At 39.1% G+C, this 22210-nt stretch overlaps 1 protein-coding gene across 1 annotated transcript; it reads left to right on the plus strand.

The window, feature by feature from the left end:
* Positions 1–7739: 7739 nt before the first annotated feature.
* On the plus strand, positions 7740–10340 carry LOC108989831 (probable inactive receptor kinase At1g27190). Its single transcript, XM_018963589.1, has one exon. It carries the CDS (start codon positions 8000–8002, stop codon positions 9827–9829), a length of 1830 nt encoding a protein of 609 aa, XP_018819134.1. The 5' UTR covers positions 7740–7999; the 3' UTR covers positions 9830–10340.
* Positions 10341–22210: the final 11870 nt, after the last annotated feature.

The following is a 22210-nucleotide window of genomic DNA, read 5'->3' on the forward strand; positions in this document are numbered from 1 at the left end:
GATGTAGTAGGAGTTCTCAAGCATTTTTTATGGAAAGCTAATATCCTGCAACAATAGTAAACTTATATAAGAGGAGCATTATTGATGATCCTATATGCCCAATATGCCTAAGAGAAGTGGAATCTGTGATCCACACCCTTTGGAGCTATCCTGCTCCTCTTATATAAAATCATAGCATAAGGGTGATATAAGGGAAATAGTTGTGGCCAGAGGGGCACCAGGATTAATCTAAGTACAACACCTTTAGATGCATTACGGAAAGGGTGTGGCAAAATATACATAATTAGAAGAATAATTTTCTCTCAGAAGCTGGCAAGGAAGTGCTTATTAAGGTTTTCTTACAAGGTATCCCTACATACCCAATGAGTGTCTTTAAACTTCCTAGGAAGTTGTGTAGATATTAAGGCGACGATCTCAAGGTCTTGGTGGTGTCGCAATCAGAAAGAAAGAGGAATCTACTGGAAGAGTTGAGCAAATATTGGCGTTTCAAAGGCTAAGGGTGGAATGAGGTTCAAAGACATTGAATGTTTTAATAGGGCTATGTTGGCCAAACAAGGGTGGAGGATGATGCAAGAATCCTATTCACTAATAGCTTGTATATATAAAGATAAGTACTTCAAAAATTCACAGCTTCTTGAGGCCATGCTAGGAAACTCCCCATCTCTAATCTGGAGGAGTACTTGGTTTTTGAGGGATGTATTGAATGATGGGTTAAGGTGGAGAGTGGAGAATGGGCAAAACATAAAGATTTGGGGTCAGAAGTGGTTGCCAATGCCTACCACACATATAGTACAATCACCTATCAGAATCCTTAATGTTGAATCAAAGGTCTGTGAGTCAATTGATGATGTGAGAAAAGAATGGAAGGAAGATGTGGTTAAGGAAGTTTTCCACTTGGAAGAGACTATGCAAATTTGTACCATTCCTATTAGTTGATTTGGGGCAACTAATAAACAAATCTAGGGCTTTACAAAAAATGGTAAATTTATAGTAAGAAGTGCTTATTATTATGTTGATTTGCAGAGAAAGAAGGTGAAGAAGCAGAATGATGGAAACAACTATGGACTCTAGATGTAGTAGAAGTTCTCAAGCATTTTTTATGGAAAGCTAATATCCTGCAACAATAGTAAACTTATATAAGAGGAGCGTTATTGATGATCCTATATGCCCAATATGCCAAAGAGAAGTGGAATCTGTGATCCACGCCCTTTGGAGCTATCCTACTGCTTTTGATGTGTGGGCAGAAAATGCAAGCCCTGTTAAGAAATGGAAGTCCAGTGGTATGGAGTTTGTATGGATGTGGATTGATCTGTATAGAAGGTTAACAAAAGAAAAATTGGAGGAGACAATGGTTATTATGAAAAGAACCTGGGCTAGAATAAATGAATTTATTTTTGAAAACAAATTCACTAGCCCTGGCAAGATTGTACAGAATGCTATGGCAAAGTTAGTAGATTTCCATAAGGCAAACATAGCGAAGTATGAAAGGCAAAACTAGGGAGGTTTGATCAGCATAAGGCAATGCTAGAAAAAATCATAAGGCAACATAGGCAAAGTAAATTCCAATGCTGCTCTTGATACAAACCACCAGAGGATGGGGGTGGGTATTATTGCTAGGGATTGCAATGGAGACATCTTAGCTTTGATGTGTTCTAAAACAAAGTTTGTAATTTCACCTTTTCTTCCTTGGTGCAATGCTTTATGGAGGTCTATGGAGCTATGTAAGGAATTGGGATTTAGGGAAGTAATCCTTGAAGGAGATGCAAAAAAAGTTATAAATGCAATGCAGTCCAAAGTGGTGGATGAGTCATGGAGGGGGCAGGTTATTGAGGATCTAAAGCAATTGCTCCTATCAAGCGCTCACTGGTCAGTGGCATTCATACACAGAGAGGGGAACGAAGTGGCTCACAAACTAGCAAAAATGGCTTTGCATGCTGAAGAGGAAATCTACTAGATTGAAGAGGGACCTGGGGATATTAGCCAATTGATTGTAAACGACAAAGTTTGTAATGATTTGACTTTATAATGAAATGATACGATTTTGATTTCAAAAAATATTAATCAAGAAGATCATCATTATTTGTTCTACTTCAAATCTTTGGATGCTACAAAAAGTTTTAAGAGTTCCTACAGTTCGATGGATGCAATTCTCCACTAGGTATGAGGTATGTCAAACTCTCAGGAAGACTTAATTTGAGTAGAATTAACGATCATGAGTAGAGGTGGATTTCATTTTCAACTTTTTCATCTTTGAATATCTTGCAAAAGATGAACAATACTGATTCTTACTCTACAAGTGAGCTTCCTTTGCTGTCTCTTTGTTTAATCTATTACTTTATCAGAGTGATCATATTTCAATGGTTGTTGTTATTTTTTATCGGCACTCTTTTTCAATCTTTTTACTAGTACTCTATATCAAATGAAATGTAATTTTGAAAAATTGAAACTCACTTTTAATGAAATAACATGCTTGTATTGGTTGATATAAATGTAAAATAATTGTAAGTACGTCATCACTCATGTAATATTATGTAATTTTTATAAGATGTTTAAAACTAACCTTATGTATGATTCTATAAGACAATCCTATTGGAAGGGGGTTCTTGTATCTAGTTGGGTTGGGTTCAAGCCACTCCACCAAAGCCCTTAACCCATGACTCAGTTGGCGATGATAAGAAAGAAGCCCAAGCTAGCCCACGAGGGAAGAGACAAACTACCCTCCGTTGAGCCCAGAGCATTTATGAGGGAAAGACTGGTCGAGATCTTGTCCCCCATAGGATCAGCCGCATTAAATGCGACGTCGAATGGATGGCACCAAAGTCGAGTCCTTGTTGTTGATAAGAACGACCACATTAAATGTGACACCATGCCGTCCATAACAGAGGATGACCATTATAGCGACAGAAGGGTCTGAGATCCTTCAAGGGATTTAGTATAAATATAAAAAGCTGGCAAGAGAAGGTTGACTACTCTCTGAGCTTTTCCTTTTTGATTCTCTGTGGCAAACACATTTTGACTTTGGCATCAGAGGTGTCATGAACTCACCTGACCACCACTTCTTCCTCCTTTGTAGGCACCCGGGGCCCCGTGGTAGTGGTGGCTACAAAAAATGCCTTAACAATTGACGCCGTCTGTGAGATCTAAAACTATTTTGGTGTAACAGAATCAACGTGCCTTTTGTATGCCAGCCACGACGTGTTCTCGTGTGACGCTCGAACAAGAGTCTACATCAGCAAGCATGGAAGGGAGGGTCATGGAAATGGAGGAACTCGTAAAGAAATTGAATTCTGTCATGGAAGCCCTCTAGCAGGAGAACAAGGTGCTAAAGTAGAGGAATGTTGAGTTTGAGAGAGGCGTTGGACCAATAAGATCGAGTGGATAGAGGGGGGGTTCACAAAATACTAACGGGGTGCCACCTGATGATGAAGAGCGTAAGAGGATGGGCGACAAGTTGCGCAGCTTGATGGGCGAGTACAAGGAGATGGCAAAAAGAATAAGAGGATCATCCACCGTGGACCAGAGCAGCATGGATCTGCCCTACAGTGCCGAAGTGATGGTTGTCCCACTTCTGCCCAAGTTTAGAGCTCCTCAAATAGAGATGTACAAAGGGTCGAAAGACCCCGCTGAACACCTGGAGATGTTTAAGATCCACATGACGCTGCATGGCTTCCACGAGAAGATCGCATGCTGGGCATTCCCCCTGATGTTGAAAGGCTCCGCTTGGGCATGGTTTGGATCACTTCGGCTATGTACCATTCACAACTTTGAGAAGTTAGGCCGACAGTTCTTTACGCAGTTCATGGCCAGCCTGAAGAGAAGACGACTAGCCGCTTACCTTTTCATTGTAAAAAAAAGAAAAGAGGAAAGTTTAAAGGAGTACTTACACCGCTTCAATAAATAACGAATGACTCAGACTATGCGAAAACCTACTAACGTACAGGGCAACCTTCTCGGCATTGCCCCTAGAATTGACAGCCCCATGCCCGAGTTTTGGACCCTCCAAGACAACGGAATTTGGAATTTCGTGCGAACTATGTAGTGCATCAAGGGCCACTAGGTCAACTGTGGTGGACCATTAATGCTCGTCGTAAGAGGGAGGTTCCCTATGAGAAGTGTTCTTAAATTCCATCGAGAGTATATATAAGGAACGTCGAAAGAAGGAGGGTTAAAGTTGAAGAAAAGGACGCTTGCTAAGAGAATTGAAAATAGGAAGAAAAGAAGGGGCCGCTCCAAGAATAGGAGACGATATAAATAGGGGAAATTCAACGGATCAGAAGCCCGAGTGAGGAGCTGACAGGACGTGGGGATGTGACCGTTACGGCGATTCCTGAGGCTCGGGAAGGTGCAGCGATGGAATGAATTTAAGAAGGGAGTTGAAAAGTGTGGGAAAATAAAATTCCTGCCACGCTTGCGTGGCAAAAATTTACGGGGTAGCTAGAAGAGGGTTCTTGTACCCAGCTGAACCAAGCTCAAGGCACTCCACCAAAGCCCTTGACCCATTACTTGGCAGGCTGGAGGATGATAGGAAAGAAGCCCAAGCCAACCCATGAGGGAAGAGACAGACGGCCCTCCCTCGAGCCCAACGCATTAATGAGGAAAAGATCGATCGGGATCCTGTCTTCGACAGGATTTGCCACATTAAATGCAATGTCGAATGGCCGACATCGAAGTCGAACGATTGCATTAAATGCGACATCATGCCGTCCAGAACAAATGATGATCATTACGACGACATAAGGGTCTGCGATCCTTCAAAGGATTTAGTATAAATAGGAAAAGGCTGGCAAGAGAAGAAGGTTGACCACCCTTTGAACTCTTTGAGCTTTCCCTTGTTGATTATCTGTGGAAAACAAGTTCTGAATTTGGAATCGAAGGTGTTACAGACACACACAACCACCACTTCTTCCTTGTTTGTAGGCACCCAGGCCCCATATGAACAGTAGCTACAAAACACGCCTTAACATCTATACTTCAAAAATTGGATAGTTACCTTTTCCATTCCGAACTATTTGATTTTTCATTTGTATTTAAATCATCAAAATTAATAATTGATATATGAGATCGCTAGATTTTATTAATTTTTCTCGTGAGTCAAAATATGATCATTATGATCAATAGAAATTAGGATGTGTGACATAATTTTAATTGTAATATCTTAGTCGAGTCTCAAGTCGTCAAAACCTCTTCTTTTTTCTTTTTTTGAGAAGAAAGTCTATTGACTCTATTTTATTTCAAAGAATCAAACATTACAGAGTTTATCTTGAATTACACAACTATGACTAGTAGGTGGTCCATTATATTTTTCAATCCAAACTTGTTCCTTTCTTCCTTTTAGTAGCTTTCTAACATCATTTATTAACTGTCCATACCAAGACTAGTTTTCTTCTTCAGTGTTGATGGCAATGATAACTGATTGAGCATCACTTTTGAATACCACACCGATGAGTTCTAGCTCGGAGTATAATTCCATTGCCCTCCAAAGTGCATTGATTTAAACTATTATAGGTTGTGTCACATTCTTTTTGTTTGTGCAAAGTGAAGCCACAAATATCTCCCCCTTCGGGTTTTGATGATAATTCCAATACCAATTTTCTATGTCTCGAGATCATCGCCTACTTTCCATACAAAATTTTTAACTACCATTTAACATTCATATTCCATATCTCTTGGACGTTTAAGATGGTTTTGGTAGTTTGTGATCAAAGGGGGTAAGAAAAAAGATCATATTTAGGGAGTGGAAATGTAATTTTTCTAAAGAAAATCATAGTTTTAATTTATTTTGAGCTTTTAGAAAAAATGGTTCAAGGACCAAATGAAAATTACTAAAATTGAGATCCACTAAAATTAATTATCCAAGTATAGGCCTAAATGTAAACTATTAACAATATGGTTGAAAAAACTACAAGCATATATACACGCCTATCGTTGTTGTAATTTGATTATCAAAGGGGCAATACACAAATATAATATCTGAAATATTAAGATTTTGTTGATAAGATTCTTTTTTTATATTCGATAAGAAAAGGTAAGCTAAAAAAAAAAACCCTCCAAGTACAATCACACTCAATCTGTGTTTGGTCACATTGAAACACTTGGGGCATGTTTGGAACACTTCGCTCTTTTCTTCCAACCAATGCTTGCCATTAGGGGTGTAAACCGGTCGGTCCGGACCGGAGAAACCGATCGGACCGACCGGTTCGGTCCGGACTGGACCGGACCGACCAAATGCATGGTCGGTTTCGGTCCAATAAAAAAGAATATTTCGGTCTTCGGTCCGGTCCCGGGGTGGATATTTCTCGGACCGGACCGGACCGGACCAGACCGACCGAATAAAAAATAAAAAAAATAAAATATTATATATATTATTTATATAATAATTATACAATTAACAATATAAAATTTTAAATATGTTATTAATACTTGTTAATATTCTATAAATTAACAATATTTTATATATATCTTAATCTAACCTATCACTATTAACAATATAAAATTTTAAATATGTTATTAACACTTGTTAATATTCTATGAATTAACTAATATATAATATCAATTAGTTAATTATATAGTAATTATATAAGTTAATAATGTAATTTTCATTTAATTTATTATCATTGACAATATAAAATATTTTTTTATTGAGTTTGTTACTTAATCCATATTAATAAGTCACTTAATTTAATTTAGTATTTTAAATAAATTTTTTTGATTAATTGATTTAAAAAAAAAAATACCGGACCGAATGGACCGACCGGACCGGATATCGGTCCCTATGGGGTGTTCGGTCCATCACCGGACCGGACTGGACCGACCTGTTTACACCCCTACTTGCCATGACATAGTCCTAAAATATTATAATAATATTTTATTTAATTTTAAACTTTTATCTAAAATCATCTCATTTCATCTCACTATCTAAATAGAGTCTATTTTTCTTAGGACGATATTTTCCTCAATCAGAAGAGTATTAGTTCTAGAATCTGAAGCCATGGCTCTCATGTTGAAAGGTATAACAGTTGTAACCATAGTGGCAAGGTTTTTTTCAGTTGAGGATAATTATATTATTTTATGATATAGATGAATAATCATATTATTCAATTTTTTAACAATGAAGTTGAAACTATCGTATTTTAAAGTAAGTAATTTAAAAGTGCATTTGAGAATAATATAGTATAGATATAATTTTTTTTAGCAATTTACCCTTTCAAAAAAGACGAAATGATTTCAATCAAAACAAAGCTTCATGTTCTTTTTGTTAATGGTAAGAAGATAGAGATTTCTAGCTTTAGATTAGAAAAGAAATTTATTTGCAAGTCTCTTTATTGACATATCTAACATGTGGATGTCGCTTAGTACTTTTATTAAGCGACGATAAATGACGTATTATATACTAAGTTTATAAACAACATAACTCCTTATTAAAACATGCATTAATGGTAAAAGAATGTGATCCAATCTTATTATAACATGAATTAATAGTTTGTATTTGGACAGTGAGATAATAATAAAAAAATAAAAAAATATTAAATTATAATAATAATAAATAATATACCCAAACTAGCCCTTAATTTTTTAAAGTATATTTAACATTTTTAATGTAAATTTGGTCGCTTTCAAAACTTCAACCTCTTTGTTGAACGAGGAAGAAGCCTGTTTGTCACATCACAAAGCCTACTTTCTTTGAATGGTAAACGGCGTCGCTTTTACATTTCTTGAAATTCAAGCAAAATAAAGAAAAATCAACTGGCGGTCAAAAAAGCTGCATTTCAGTGTGTGTGAGAGCGTACCGAACACAGTCACAGTCCCCTTCCCCCATGTGACCATATCTCCCCTCCTTCCGAGCATATCTCCCCTACTTCCTTCTTCTCCACCACCTTCTTCGCAGAGGTCACTCCAGTCCTGTGCTTCACCGCAGTACCTCACATCTCTAGCTTTGAGTGAGAACTCTCGCAGTGAAGTAAAAGACCCAGTTCCTGTTGTTATTCCAGCTCTTTGCGCCATGAACTTTCTGGTTCCTTTCTTAGCTTCGATCTTGCTGTTTTGCTCGTTTGATCCCTGCCAATCTATTGAAGATGACGTGATGTGTCTTGAGGGCGTGAAGCGCTCGCTCTCGGACCCCGCTAACAAGCTTAGCTCCTGGACCTTCAGCGACATCTCCGTATCTGCAATCTGCAAGCTCGTAGGTGTGTCTTGCTGGAACCAGCAGGAGACCCGCCTCCTTGGCCTCCAGCTCCCCTCCATGCAGCTAGCCGGTGCCTTGCCGGAGTCCCTCAAGCACTGCCGGAGCCTCCAGAACCTCGATCTCTCCGGAAATGCCCTTTCCGGCCCCATCCCTCCACAAATCTGCCTCTGGCTGCCCTACCTCGTAAACCTAGATCTTTCCTCCAACCAACTCTCCGGCCCGATCCCTCCGGAGATCGCCGATTGCAAGTTCCTCAACACCTTGGTCTTGAGCGGTAATCGGCTCTCCGGTTCGATCCCTTACGGCCTCGGCCGCCTGGATCGCTTGAAGAAGTTCTCCGTGGCCGACAACGATCTTTCCGGTTCTGTACCATCCGATTTGGGGAAATTTGACGAATCGGTCTTTGATGGGAACAATAGGCTCTGTGGAAAGCCCCTCGGATCCAAGTGTGGGGGACTAAGCAGCAAAAGCCTCGCCATTATCGTCGCCGCCGGTGTTATAGGTGCCGCCGGATCTTTGTTTCTGGGGTTTTTGATCTGGTGGTGGTGCTTCGTTAGGCGGAGTGGGGAAAAGCGTGGCAATGGTGTCAGTGGTAGTGGCGAGAAGGGTGGTGGTTTCTGGGTCGAGCTGCTGAGGTCACACAAGCTTGTTCAAGTTTCTTTGTTTCAGAAACCCATCGTGAAAGTCAGGTTGGCGGACTTGTTGGCGGCGACGAACAATTTCGATTCTGAAAACATCGTAATCTCGACGAGAACAGGGGTTTCTTATAAGGCCGTGTTGCCGGATGGGTCGGCCCTCGCGATCAAGCGGCTTAATGCTTGTAAGCTCAGCGAGAAGCAATTCCGGTCGGAGATGAACAGGTTGGGGCAGCTCAGGCATCCCAACTTAGTGCCATTATTGGGCTTTTGTGTGGTGGAGGAAGAGAAGCTTTTGGTGTACAAGCACATGTTTAATGGGACTTTGTACTCTCAGCTGCATGGAAGTGGCAATGCCAATAGTCAGTATGGTTTCATGGACTGGCCGACGAGGCTGCGAATTGGTTTGGGGGCTGCCAGAGGACTTGCTTGGCTTCACCATGCGTGTCAGCCACCCTATATGCACCAAAACATTAGCTCCAATGTTATTCTTCTCGATTATGATTTCGAAGCCCGCATATCGGACTTCGGGTTAGCAAGGCTTGTGGGTTCTCGTGATTCTGGTGATAGCTCGTTTGTGAATGGCGATTTGGGGGAGATTGGTTATGTGGCTCCCGAGTACTCGAGCACAATGGTTGCCTCGTTGAAAGGGGATGTCTTTGGTTTTGGGGTAGTGCTTTTGGAGTTGGTGACAGGGCAGAAGCCTCTTGAAGTTACCAATGCAGGGGAAGTATACAAGGGCAATTTGGTGGCTTGGGTGAGTCAGTTGTTCGTCACTGGTGGCAGCAAGGATGCCATTGATAAGGCTCTCAGTGGAAAAGGTCATGACGATGAAATTGTTCAGTTTATGAAAGTTGCTTTTACTTGTGTGGCTTCTAGGCCAAAGGATAGACCTTCTATGTACCAGGTTTATGAGTCTCTGAAAAGCATGGCTGAGAGTCTTGGTTTTTCCGAACAGTATGACGAATTTCCGGTGATCTCTGGTAAAAAAGATCCTTCCTACAAGGAGTAACCCAGGTTGGGAAAAGATGAAGAAAGCACATAAAAAGCCCCTTGCGTGCTTTGAGAATTGCAGCATTGTTTTCTGTTATGGCCAGAAAGGTGTTTTTCGCAATTGGTACGCATTTCACTCGACCATGATTCCCTGTTCTACCGCTCATTTGTCGCATCAAAGAAGCATTATGCAATTTAGCTTTTATTTCAGAAACTTTTCTGTTCTTGCCGTGGATAAAATTGCCTCTAAATCATTGTGGTTTGTGACATGCTGTTCAAGACCTCTGAATCTTGAGCTTTGCTAATCAGCTCAACTCTCTAACCTATCTGATACAGATTGTTTATTTTATGAACAAAATTGCCTGTGATCTGATGCCTCGAGATTCTTATAAAGTTTGTCATATTCCATGTTGTCTGTGTAATAATCAGACTTGAGCTTACTTTGATACGCTTGGGTCACATAGAAGCTTGATAACTTTGATGGAAGTTTTGGTTAACCAATATTCAAGTAAAGATGGTGTTCAATATCAGTTCCAATTTCTTTTTCGGTCAAAATTCGGTTGTGAAGCAAACGCCAGGGGAATCTTAATGAGAAATGTCTTTATTTGTCGTAGATTTGTTAAACAAATGTGATGTATTTTGGAGTGGTGGTTAAGTTTTGATGGGAAAAAATCATTCAAAAAGTCCAAATGCGTCACCATCGATTGATATACTTGAGATGACAAAAATTCAAAGATAGGAATAACATTATTCAAATTATCGATATAAAAAACTTGAGGCAACTTGGTCAAAAAATTACAGTAGAGAATCCATGCTCCATTATTAAATAAAGGGTGTTAAAAAAAAACAAATGAGCTTCCTCTTGATCAAGAAATTATATTAATTTTATATTGATATGAGGAGGGATTTCGGGAGTATGGAGGAGGAAGGAAAGAAATGGGAGAGTGGATTAGAGTTTGTCATTGTTTGGCGGATGAGAAAACATGAAGGAAAAAGAGGTTTCCATCTGGACCCATCGGATTATCCAGTGATGTGAAGAAGAGAGAGGAACCGGGACAAAATGATACAACAATTATGATGGGATGATGAGAAAATAAATGAAAGAATATATTTTTTCCTCCATAAAGAATTTAAATATAATATCTTTGTCTATTCTTCAACTATTTTCATTCTTTACACCAAACGTTCATTTTGGAAAGTCATCATCTTTTACATTTATTCCTTCTTTTCCATCCCTATATATCTGCTTTTCTCTCAACGTTCCCATCCATTGAATAAACTTTGCTCATCCAAAGAAATCTATGTTCTCAAAACTTTATAAAAATTATTTTTTCTACATTTCTAATCAGGACGTTGAATATATAAAATAAGAAAAATTCTTCTAATCAGTCATTATTCACTACTTCACACTTTACACTCTAAGAAAAATACCTCTATACTATGAAAAAATCTCCATATCCTATGAAAAAACTTTAGTTGTGGAGTATGAGAGTGAATAGTAGTTGATTAGTAGAATTGCTTGTAAAGTAATCATTTTGGGCAAAGTGATTGTGGCAAAGTGAACAGTTTTCCTTATTTTGGGCAGGACACATTTTGTTTTTGGTGATTTCTATTTAAAAGGAAGCTAATTTCCTTATTTTGAGTAACTGAACATGAATGGTTTTAATGTCCAGTTTTAAGACTTTTGGGAGGCACAGAAGTCATCTGGTTAAAATGACATGGATTCTAGCTTTTTATAGCTTTTGCAATGTGCATTGACAACCCCCCGATTGCAGAGGATCGATCTTTTATGCTTTTCGTGTGGTTAATGTGGAACGTGATTCGGTGACTAAAAGGTTGTCATGATGTCGTTTATATTTTATAAAGCACTTCTAGTCTTCTATAGTCCTATAATTGCTATTCACCTAAATAAACCGGACCTTTATTGCTCACTTGCTTGGAGGCAATAAATAATGGATCAAAATCTACCGAAGTTCTTCTTTAAACTTGAAGATGCTTTTATATTTGTCTGTATTATTATTTTAAACAGTATTAAATAAGTAATAAATAATGTAGGACCCATTCCCTGTATCCCTTCTACTTGAAACCTTCAAATTTATGGAAGAATTAGAGACTACTTTTTTCTGTCTTTTAAATGGCATAATTGCTTTGAGCCTGGATTATGAAATCCTCTAGTGTTGTAAATAAATAAGACTATTCAATAAGCTACTCAAGATCAGCTTTGTGAGGGGAGTTATCCCCTGGGTCAGACCCAGGCCTAGACCCTAGTCCAGATGTGGGATTTGGGCCTTACAGTGTGTACCTCAAAGGCCCAACTAAAGAAGATGGATAGATAGGAAATCATGGCGAAACATTTGGCAAGAAAGACAATCTGAAAACTCACTAGCCAACAAACAAGTACACTCACCGATTTTAAATATTACCACCTAGACATGACAGACAGAGAAGAGAAGCTAAGGAAGGCACGCCTCATTAATAAAAGATATAAAGTTTGGAGAGGAAGACATGCCACATTAATGAGATGATAGAAACTTAGAGAGAAGACATACCACATTCAATGCAGCCAGGACTTGGAACGGATTGGGAGAGGCCCTGCGTCAGGAGCAGTCACCATTAGACTTGAACATCCTATAGCATGGCGGATGGGTTACATGAGAGCCCGATCTCCTACTGAGCGACACCCCACTACCATGAAGGCCATACCATTGGGTTATATAGGCATCGCCCACGATCAACAAAAATGTTAACATCTAAATACATTTTTACTACTTTCTCTCTTCATCTCCTATATTGAAATTAACTTGAGTGTTGGAAGTATCATAGACCCCAAGGTCTCCCTCTCCTCCTTGCAGGGAAGAGTCCAAATGCTACCAGCGTAGAGTTGTCCAAACCCGCGAAACACGACATCAACAGGCTCAATTAAACTTGAGTTTGACTTGATTCTTTATTAAATGAATTGTTTACTCGGATCATATAAACTTTTATAACTTCATATTTATTATGTTTTATATTATTATTTCTATACTTACGAGGACAATATTTTTAATATTTAGAGAGATTAAATGAAATGATGTTCCTAATGTTAAAGATGTCACTTGAATTCTTCTTAATATAATCATTTATATATGAGTAATGAATGTATAAACCTTATAACAATATTAACAAAAAGTCCAAATTAACTCGATGTAAATCCCGAACTTACTTCGTATTTAAATTAACTCGTTTACAAACATACCTCGAGGCATGTTTTTATGGTTATAGATACTTTTTCTCTCTTTATGAAAGCTTGATTTCCTCTTGACCCTGATTTGCCTAGAGATTTATGTTTTCAGAAACAGACCCAAAAAAAAAAAAAAAAAACACGAGACTTGTGTAGAGGGTAAGGTAAGGTAAGGTGACACTTAATAAATAAATTATTGCTATCCGGTATTTGGTTCGAGTCTAAGCTTTTGCTCTCCTAATAAGAATAGACAACACGAAAAGGACACGGTCGGCAACGGAGCACTTCACGTGATAGCAATTTACATTTGGGCGGGTCCCCTTTAAGTCCTGGTCGACTATATGTCAATCCTCATTCGCGAGATTCGCAATCTTGCAGACCTCACCAAGTTGTACGTTTCTTCAATTTGTTTAATATATTCTATATAATTTATATAGATAATAATAAATATTATACTACGAATGCAATCGATAAATGATAACTTGTATGTGCTCAGTCTCATATAAGGTGGGTGTGGGTGAGGAAGTTTGATGACATAAACATTGCATGTGGAAGGCTCGAAACCCCCTTCTCCCCAATGGGCCTGCCCACACGCTATACGGGCCCAGGGGCTTGATAAAGACAATCCATATATTCGGCCCTAGCCAGTTCATCTGGAGCGCAACTGTAAGCCCCAAATCATCATATGCAACCGACGAACAAAGTAGTTGCATAACCATGCTCGAATAATATGGAAATTCAAATGTCTTTCCTCCAGAGGAGTCTAAACGGTAATTAACCTGAATCCAATTTGAATGATGGGATTGGGTGGTTACACAGACTTGAGCAAGCCCTCCCTTACTCTATAAATATCGGAGGAAATTAAAGATGAAGGTAAGTTGAGTCAAACCTTGGAGATACAAAGGAATTATATTAGTAACCTAACTTGGGCATTGGAGGCGTTTAATACCCTTCAAGCCTTCTCTGAATGTTTTGGTGCAGGTTCGCGAGAGGCATTGATGGATGCGAAATACTCCCATAACAATTGGCGCCGTCTATGGGATATCTTTAGCTCAACATGTCTTTCGCATTCCTACAACAACGCACGCTTGAGCAACACGAGACTAGGAAGTCACTTTTGCAAACATGGAGAGAAGACTAGCGGAAATGGAGGAAAAGTCAAGAAGAATGACATAAAAAATGGAGGCTCTTCAGAGTGAAAATGAGGCCTTGAAGTGTAGGGTCGCACCAAGTCATGTCGATCAACTACTCACTAGCACTAACATACCATATAGCCTCATGACGACGAGGACAAGAAAAAGAAGTTTCACAACAATTTACGCAACTTCATGGACAAATATGAGAAAATGGCCTGGAAAAGAAGAGCATCCTCGTTCGTCGATTAGCTGCTCGCCAGCACTGACCTACCTTATAGCATGGAGATCATGGCAATACCACATCTACCAAAATTCAAGGTTTCTCAGGTTAAGATGTGCTACGGATCCTATTGAACACCTGGAAACATTCAAAGCACATATGATACTCCATGGCTTTTCCGTGGAGATCGCATGCCAGGCGTTCCCTTAACCCTAAAAAGAGCCACATGGGGATGGTTTGAGGTCCTACATCCAAGTTCAATAGAAATTTTTGAAGAATTGGGTAGGCAATTTTTGACCCAGATTATGGTGAGTAGAAGGAGGAGGAGCCCGCCACATATGTCCTCACGGTGAAATAGAGAGAGGACGAGAGCCTCACACTAACAGTCTTGCTGGGAGACATCTGACCCAGAAGCCCATTTATTGCAGAGCTATCGAGGAAGGCCCCAACAACTTTGCGGGAACTCATGGACAAAGCAGAAGACTTTGTCAATGTTGAGGATACCCTATGAGTCTTGACCGCACCAAGAAAATCGAAAATGGAGCTATTAGAGGACCAAGCAAGGAAGGACACCCAATGAAGAGACCGATAGAGGGACCCAAGGGCAAAAAGAAACCCGCGATAGGGAAGAAGGGAAACTGGTGTTACAGCACGGATGGTCGACCTTAGGGCCCAATACTCCAACATGAACATCTAAGATAGGGCTGGGGAGCCAATCCAAGGTAGCAAGGGCCGCTCCCAAAGGGCCTAGCGATTTTGCACCTACCATAATGTAGGCATTGGACGAAGTACTGCCACACCTTAAAATGAAAAACTGAAGAAATGCTAGTAGTGGCGAGCTTGAACGCTAGTCACCCAGAATGCCTCACCCTCGAGGCAGGAGCGAAAGCCCAAGAAGAAGAGCCCCCAAGAGGGAACCATGACTGAGCCCTTTGCCAAACCAAGGACCGAAACAATGCTCCACTCGGGGAAATACGCACCATTACCGGAGGATTTGCTGAAGGCAGCTCAACCTCCTTCGAATGAAAAGACTGTGCCCGTAGAGCCTGATATGAAGAAGTTTACATATTGGGAAACTAGAAAAACAACCAAAGGCGCGACCCACGGCTACCGTATCTTTAAAAAATGATGACTGCAAGGGAGTGATCTACTCGCATGATGATTGTTGGTAGTAACTATGTTGGTAGCTAATTACACCACAAAAAGAATACTTGTTGATAATGACAGTTCGGTGGACATTCTTTTTCAGAACGCATTTATAAAGATGGGAATCAACCAAGATAGGTTGCACTCGGCGCCCACCCCTTGAAAGGATTCTCGAGAGAAATGGTGCAACATATTGGTTCCATTGTTCTACTTGTGACAGCAGGGTCCTGCCCCCATACGGCCACCCAAATGATAGATTTCCTTGTAGTGAAAACTCGGTCATCTTACAATGCTTTCGTTGGGCGACCGATCTTAAATGCGCTAAGAGCCATAACCTCCACTTACCACCTCAAGATGAAATTTCCAACAGAACAAATATTGAGAAAATTTGATGTGAGCAAGTACTTGCTTAGGAATGCTATGTGCAAGAGTTTAAAGACCGGGAAAAGGATGTCAGGGTGGTCGAATCCCCAACAATAAACAATCAATCTCTGCCCCCCTCCCGAGATTACGGTACATGAAGTAGAGACAAGGCATGAAAAGGCCTTGAGGCAGGGTGGGGTTGATGAGTCCCTCGAGTTAATCACCTTAGACCCAGCTCACACAGGGGCCAAGGTGAGAATCGGGACCAAACTGGAGGGCGAAGAAAGGTAACAATTTAAGCAACTCATTGCCGAACCCCGGGACATCTTTGCGAGGAGCCACAAGGACATGCTAGGAATTGATGCTGAAGTTATAGAACATCACTTAAATGTCAACCCGAACACACGTGTAGTCAAGCAAAGGAAAATAAGCTTCAGTATTGAGAAATACACAGCTATAGCCAAAGAGGTCCATCGCCTCCTAGCAGCAGGATTTAATAGAGAAACCCATTACCCGAAGTGGCTCTCGAATGTGGTTCTTGTAAAAAAACCCAATGGAAAGTGGCAAATGTGCGTTGACTTTATGGATCTTAATAAGGCTTGTCCCAAATACAGCTTCCCGTTACCCCTAATCGACCTTATCGTGGACTCCACAACAGGACATCGAATGCTAAGTTTTACAGACGCCTACTCCGAATACAACTGAATCCGTATGAGCCCGAATAACCAAGACAAAATGGCATTTATAACCAATCGGGGGTTATCCTACTAGAAAGTGATGTCTTTCGGCTTAAAAAATACCGAAGCAATGTACCAAAGGTTGGTGAACATAATGTTTAAGAAACAAATCAGGCGGAACATGAAGTGTATGTCGATGACCTACTAGTAAAAAGCAAAGAGCCGAAACAACACGTAGAGGATCTGAGGGAAGCTTTCAGTGTGTTACGACAATACAAATGAAACTCCTCCCAACAAAATAAGGATTAGGAGTACAGTCAAGAAAGTTTCTAGGCTTCATAGTGTCAGAAATGGGACTCGAAGCTAAGCCAGAGAAACTCCAGGCGATCATCAAAATAGAACCACCAAAGAACCTAAATGAAGTACAAAAGCTTGCCGGGAGAATAGCAGCACTCAACAGGTTTATATTGAGATCAACAGAAAAATGCCTACCATTCTTTTGAGTCTTGTGAAAGATACAAAATTGGGACGGTGAGTGTGAAAAGGCTTTCGTACAACTTAAAGAGTATCTATCATACCCCTTGATCTTAAGCCAAGCCAAACATGGAGAAACTTTGCTCCTATATTTGTCGGTCAAATTGGAAGCCATATCTGTCGCTCTTATATGTGAAGAGGGAAAGATGCAAAAGCCAATTTACTACATCAGCCTAGCTATAAGGGGAGTTAAGGTCAGATACCCTAGACTGAAGATGCTAGCATTCACACTGGTAGTAGCCGCTCGTCGACTACGACCATATTTTCAGGCTCATCCCATAAGAGTAGTAACAGAAATATTGATAAGTGTGGTTTTTATGTAATTTTTATTACTATTTTATTTATGAAAAATGTCAATTTTCCTTCAATTCAACTGATTTTATTTTATTTCTATATATTTTTTCTTTATTTTTTAGATTTGAAGGAATGAGAAGTCTTTTTTGTATAAAAAAAGAAATTACGAATCTAGACTGAAGAGAGCCGACTAGATATGAAGAGAGCCGAGGAGATTTGGGCGAGGAGCCTTGTCCTGCGGGTAGCAAAGAGATGTATCTTTCCAAATGGCGAGAAGACTTACCCCTCGGTAGGCGAATAGTCTTTCCTCTCGGTAGCTAAGGAGATCAGTATATTCAATGCACACGGCATCTATCCGATGGAACCCTCTCGAGTTCTGCAATAAATCTGCTGACCACCAAATCATCCCAAGTTTCAAAATTCAAGCTGCATATAACTAAATCTTCCATTTTAGAACAATCCTGTTATTCTTGGGATAATTTTCTTTTATGTTAACATTTATTTTTAGAAACTATCATTTAGATTTTAGGCTAAATTGTAGTCGCATTTATCATGTTTACGTATTTGAAGTTTTGACATCTATTTAATCACGACTTATGGGATGGATAGGGGAGTCTGAGTTTTAGAAGACAATAGTCCAGAGTTTATTTTTTAAGTTTTTTTCAAGGAGACAGATTGGGGGAGTAGAGGTAAGAGCCGCATACTTCATCAATAGACTCCAACGAAGAACACTAGTTTTATTATTTTTCTTTTCAGTTTTATTATGACCAAATTTTATTTTCTAGAGTTTTGATGTAGTCTAGCATTGAACATACAATTTATATTCTAAATTATTTTACTTCCAATATTTCCATGATTGAGTGTTTATTCCTTGTTCTTAATACTTGCAATCTTCTAGCTACTTATTATTCGATCTATTGAATTGCAATAAGACCGAGAGGTGATTTGCGATTAGAGCTCTAGGATTAAGCACCACTAGTTGAGCAAAAGTAGAGATACTTTACCGCAATTAGTGTGATTTTCAAGAAAAATTTAAAGAACTTAATGAATCTCCAATTAGTTAAATTCACATAGAGATATTGAGTTATGAATTGGAGATATTTTTAGTATTGTTCGAGAGAAAATATTGAATAGTTAAGGAATTTTTATCATCAATATGAGATAATTGGAATTCTATAATAAGGAAGAATAAATTGTGTGTGATTCGTTAGGTGAAATCAAACGCTCTAGATCTATTCTTGTTATCTTTAAAATCTTAATTTGAATGCCATTTTTTTTAGTTTAATTTAGATAATCTATGCTTTAAATCTTGATTTTCCAAAGAGTAATTAATTTAGTAAATTTCAGTATTCAATAGCATAATTAATTTATGTGGGTTCGACATCAGTTTTCTTTAAAACACTTTACTACTTATTACGATTATGTGTACTTGCATATATTTTTAGCATAACAAACACCTCTACAAAAAACATTGCAACGGTCATATACCTCAGGTTGACTAGTAAGATGGTAAATTGAACTGAGCGTGTTTGAAATTAACTATATTCCTTGAACCATAGTGAAGGGATATGTGCTGGCTGACTTTGTGGTGGAATTCTCTAACTTCCCCGAAAAAATTCAAGATCCCCCCCACAAGGAAGTCGTGGCAAGTTTAAGTCGATGGATCATCCTACCATTCTGGGAGAGAAGTATGGGTGTATGTAATAACAGAAGATAGCATGGAATCGTACTACACAATAAGGCTCGAATTCAAGGTTACCAACAATGAAGCCGAGTATGAGGCAGTGCTGGTAGGACTCGCCGTAGCTGGAGCCTTAGAGGCAACATAAATAAGCATAATGTAATGACCTAGCCCAATAATTCTAAAGTTGGAATATTGATAATTTTTATTAGGCTTAAATTATATTTAGTGGGCTATATTCGATAAGTCAACGAGCGATCAATTATTGAGATTGATTAGGAGTTTTAATTAGACTCAATAACTAGGTTAAATCACATTTATTATTTATTGAACGAGTTAGACTACTTTTAGAATTTAAAGATCAACCATTAGAAATTTATTTCAATTTAAAATATAATTGATTGAAGTCCCCTACGCAGTCTCAGTCACTGCTAATCCTACATTGAATGAACTATTAGATCATGTTTTTAAATTCAAACTCTCTTATTGAATGATTGTGACCGAGTCCAACTCGAACTCGAACTCGAACTCATCAACATCCTTTAACCGATTGTCTTCTCAAACTCTAAGCCATGCATGTCTCCACATTCCATTAGGATTCATGCCCCAATAGATCTCTCTTACAATTCAATAAACCATCTTCACATTAAAACTTTTAAACCGACTTCTTATAGATACGCTCAGCCCCATGCACTTTACATGTATCTCATTCTTCTTCAAGCTCCAGTGTAGTTTCTACTTATCCAAAATCACATAGAGCACCTCTAGTCCACCAGCATCCCATACATTTTCTCTCTCCTTCTAGCTCACGTGATCGATTTCATGCTGAAAATATTTGATTAACGCTGCGAAGTAAGTAGCATGATCATACCCTTACATGTATGTTCGGTAAATGACATATCTTTCATAAAAATATTATGCATGCAGTATGCCCTCCATTGGAAGTTCCATTTTAAGTACTCGAGTCATAAATATCATGATTTTATGCATAAGTTTCGTGTTAATTGCAAGACATGCATTAAATATTTTTTTTTATGAAAATCCATGATTTATGAGAAGATTTATGCATTAAATTATTTATAAAATTCATAGTTTTATGAAAGGAGTTGTGTATCGAAAGATTTATGAAAAATCATGATTTTATGTGAAAAAATATGTATCACGACATTTTATGAAAGAATACGATTTCATTTAAAATTTATGATATGACAAATATGCAAGTATAATTATGATAAAGTATGAATGATAAGATACGTAACGGTCTATGTTATGATATGAGGACGGTACCATATGATATGGGCATATTGTATTGTCAGGTTGTACATGCTCGTAGTGCACCTAGTGTGTCTTTCTTATGTATGAATTTCACAACCCGCGGCCACAAGCAGAACAAGAATCTACTAACTCACGGGCGTCAATAGTGGGTATCGACCTATGACAAATGAAAGATAAGTTCATGTCCATGTTATTTACATATGTATTTATGAGTATGCATATTTTTCAAAAAATCTTATATTTATTATGTTTACTATATGATGTGTTAATTATTGAGTATTCGACTCATTTTTTGTATGTTTTTATTTTTTAACCACCCTAGGTGATGATATTTATGAGGATGAGTCTGGAGGACAAGACTTGGCCCATGGAGGAAAGGATGAGGCCTAAATAGTTTAAGTCATACTCAGTTTTATGATTTAAAGTTTAATAAGTTATTTGGAGAAACACATGAGACTTTATTGAATTTAAAGAAGTGCTTCCGCAAACTCTCTTTTGGATTTTAGATATTTAATAAGGATTGAATTTATTTATTTATGGAATCTTTCGTATCTGGTGCTTTGTTAGTAAGAAAAGTTTTTAAGTCAAGTTTAGTAACACTCCGGCTCCTGAGAAATTCTAAAAGTGATTTTATTCTGGAGAGTGGAGTGTTACACATAAAGGCAAACTCACAAGTTGTGGCCAGCCAGATAACGAGGGAATATTTGGCGAAGGGCAAAAAATTTAAAAAATACCTGCAGCAAGTGCACGAAAGGCGCGACCATTTCAACTACTTTCAAATCAACCGCATCCCTCAAGAAGACAATTGGAAGTCCGATAGACTAGCATGACCGGCATCTGGGAAAGATGAAATGAACCTACTGTGGAAGGCGACCAACAAAGTAATAGAAATCCCAGCCATCGGACTAGAAATCATGAAAATAAGTGCAAGGACTCCATAATGGGCACAAGATATAGCTAGGTTCTTGGCTACTGTGAACTCCAACAATAGGGAAGAGGCAAGGAAGGTGAAAAACAAAGTTGTTTGTTTCACCTTAATCAACGACAAGCTATATAAACGGGGATTCGTCGTCCCCCTTCTGTGATGTGTATCAAAAGAAGAAGTGCAGTACGTCATGGAGGAAGTACATAAGAGAATATGTGAGAACCTTCGGAGGAAGAGCTCTGGTGGCTAAAGTCATGCGAGCCGGGTATTATTAGCTTCGCTCCCTCAAAGACGCCAAAGAATTTGCTAGGAAATGCACCCAATGCCATTTGCACGCACGAATTTCGAGCCGCCCCTCTAAGGAGCTGACATCAATTACGTTTTGCTGGCTATTCGCCCAATGGGGGGGGGGGGAGTTTGGTCAGTCCCATGCCACCTGGAAGAGGGAGAGCAAATTTTGTCATTGTCGCTGTCTGCTACGTCACAAAATGGGCCGAAGTTTGAGGCATTGGCAACTGTAACTTCACAAAACATCACCAGGTTTTTGTGGAAAACAATTGTGTGTCGATTTGGTGTACCATATAGCATCATTTTATATAATGGTAAACAATTCAACTTCGAGCACTATCGAGCCTGGTGTGTCGAACTTGGAATTAAGGTCAAGTACTTCTCGCTCGGACACCCCTAGGCTAGAGAATAAAAAACCTGGTCAGCAGCATGACTAGCCTTGAGGGATTTCTACTTCAACTTATGCAAGTTTGATCCAGGATGGGCAGGGAGATATTCCCTCAACCGTTTGAGGCCAAGCTTGTAGCCCATGCCCCAAGCTTGGTTTCGAATGGCTTTTTCCTGATAGACCTCTAGGTCGGCGATCAATTCAGGCACCCTTAACTCTAAAGCAACTAGCTTTTTCTTGTAACCCTCAACTC

The sequence above is a fragment of the Juglans regia genome, chromosome 16, assembly GCF_001411555.2.
Source record: "Juglans regia cultivar Chandler chromosome 16, Walnut 2.0, whole genome shotgun sequence".
NCBI lineage: Eukaryota > Viridiplantae > Streptophyta > Magnoliopsida > Fagales > Juglandaceae > Juglans > Juglans regia.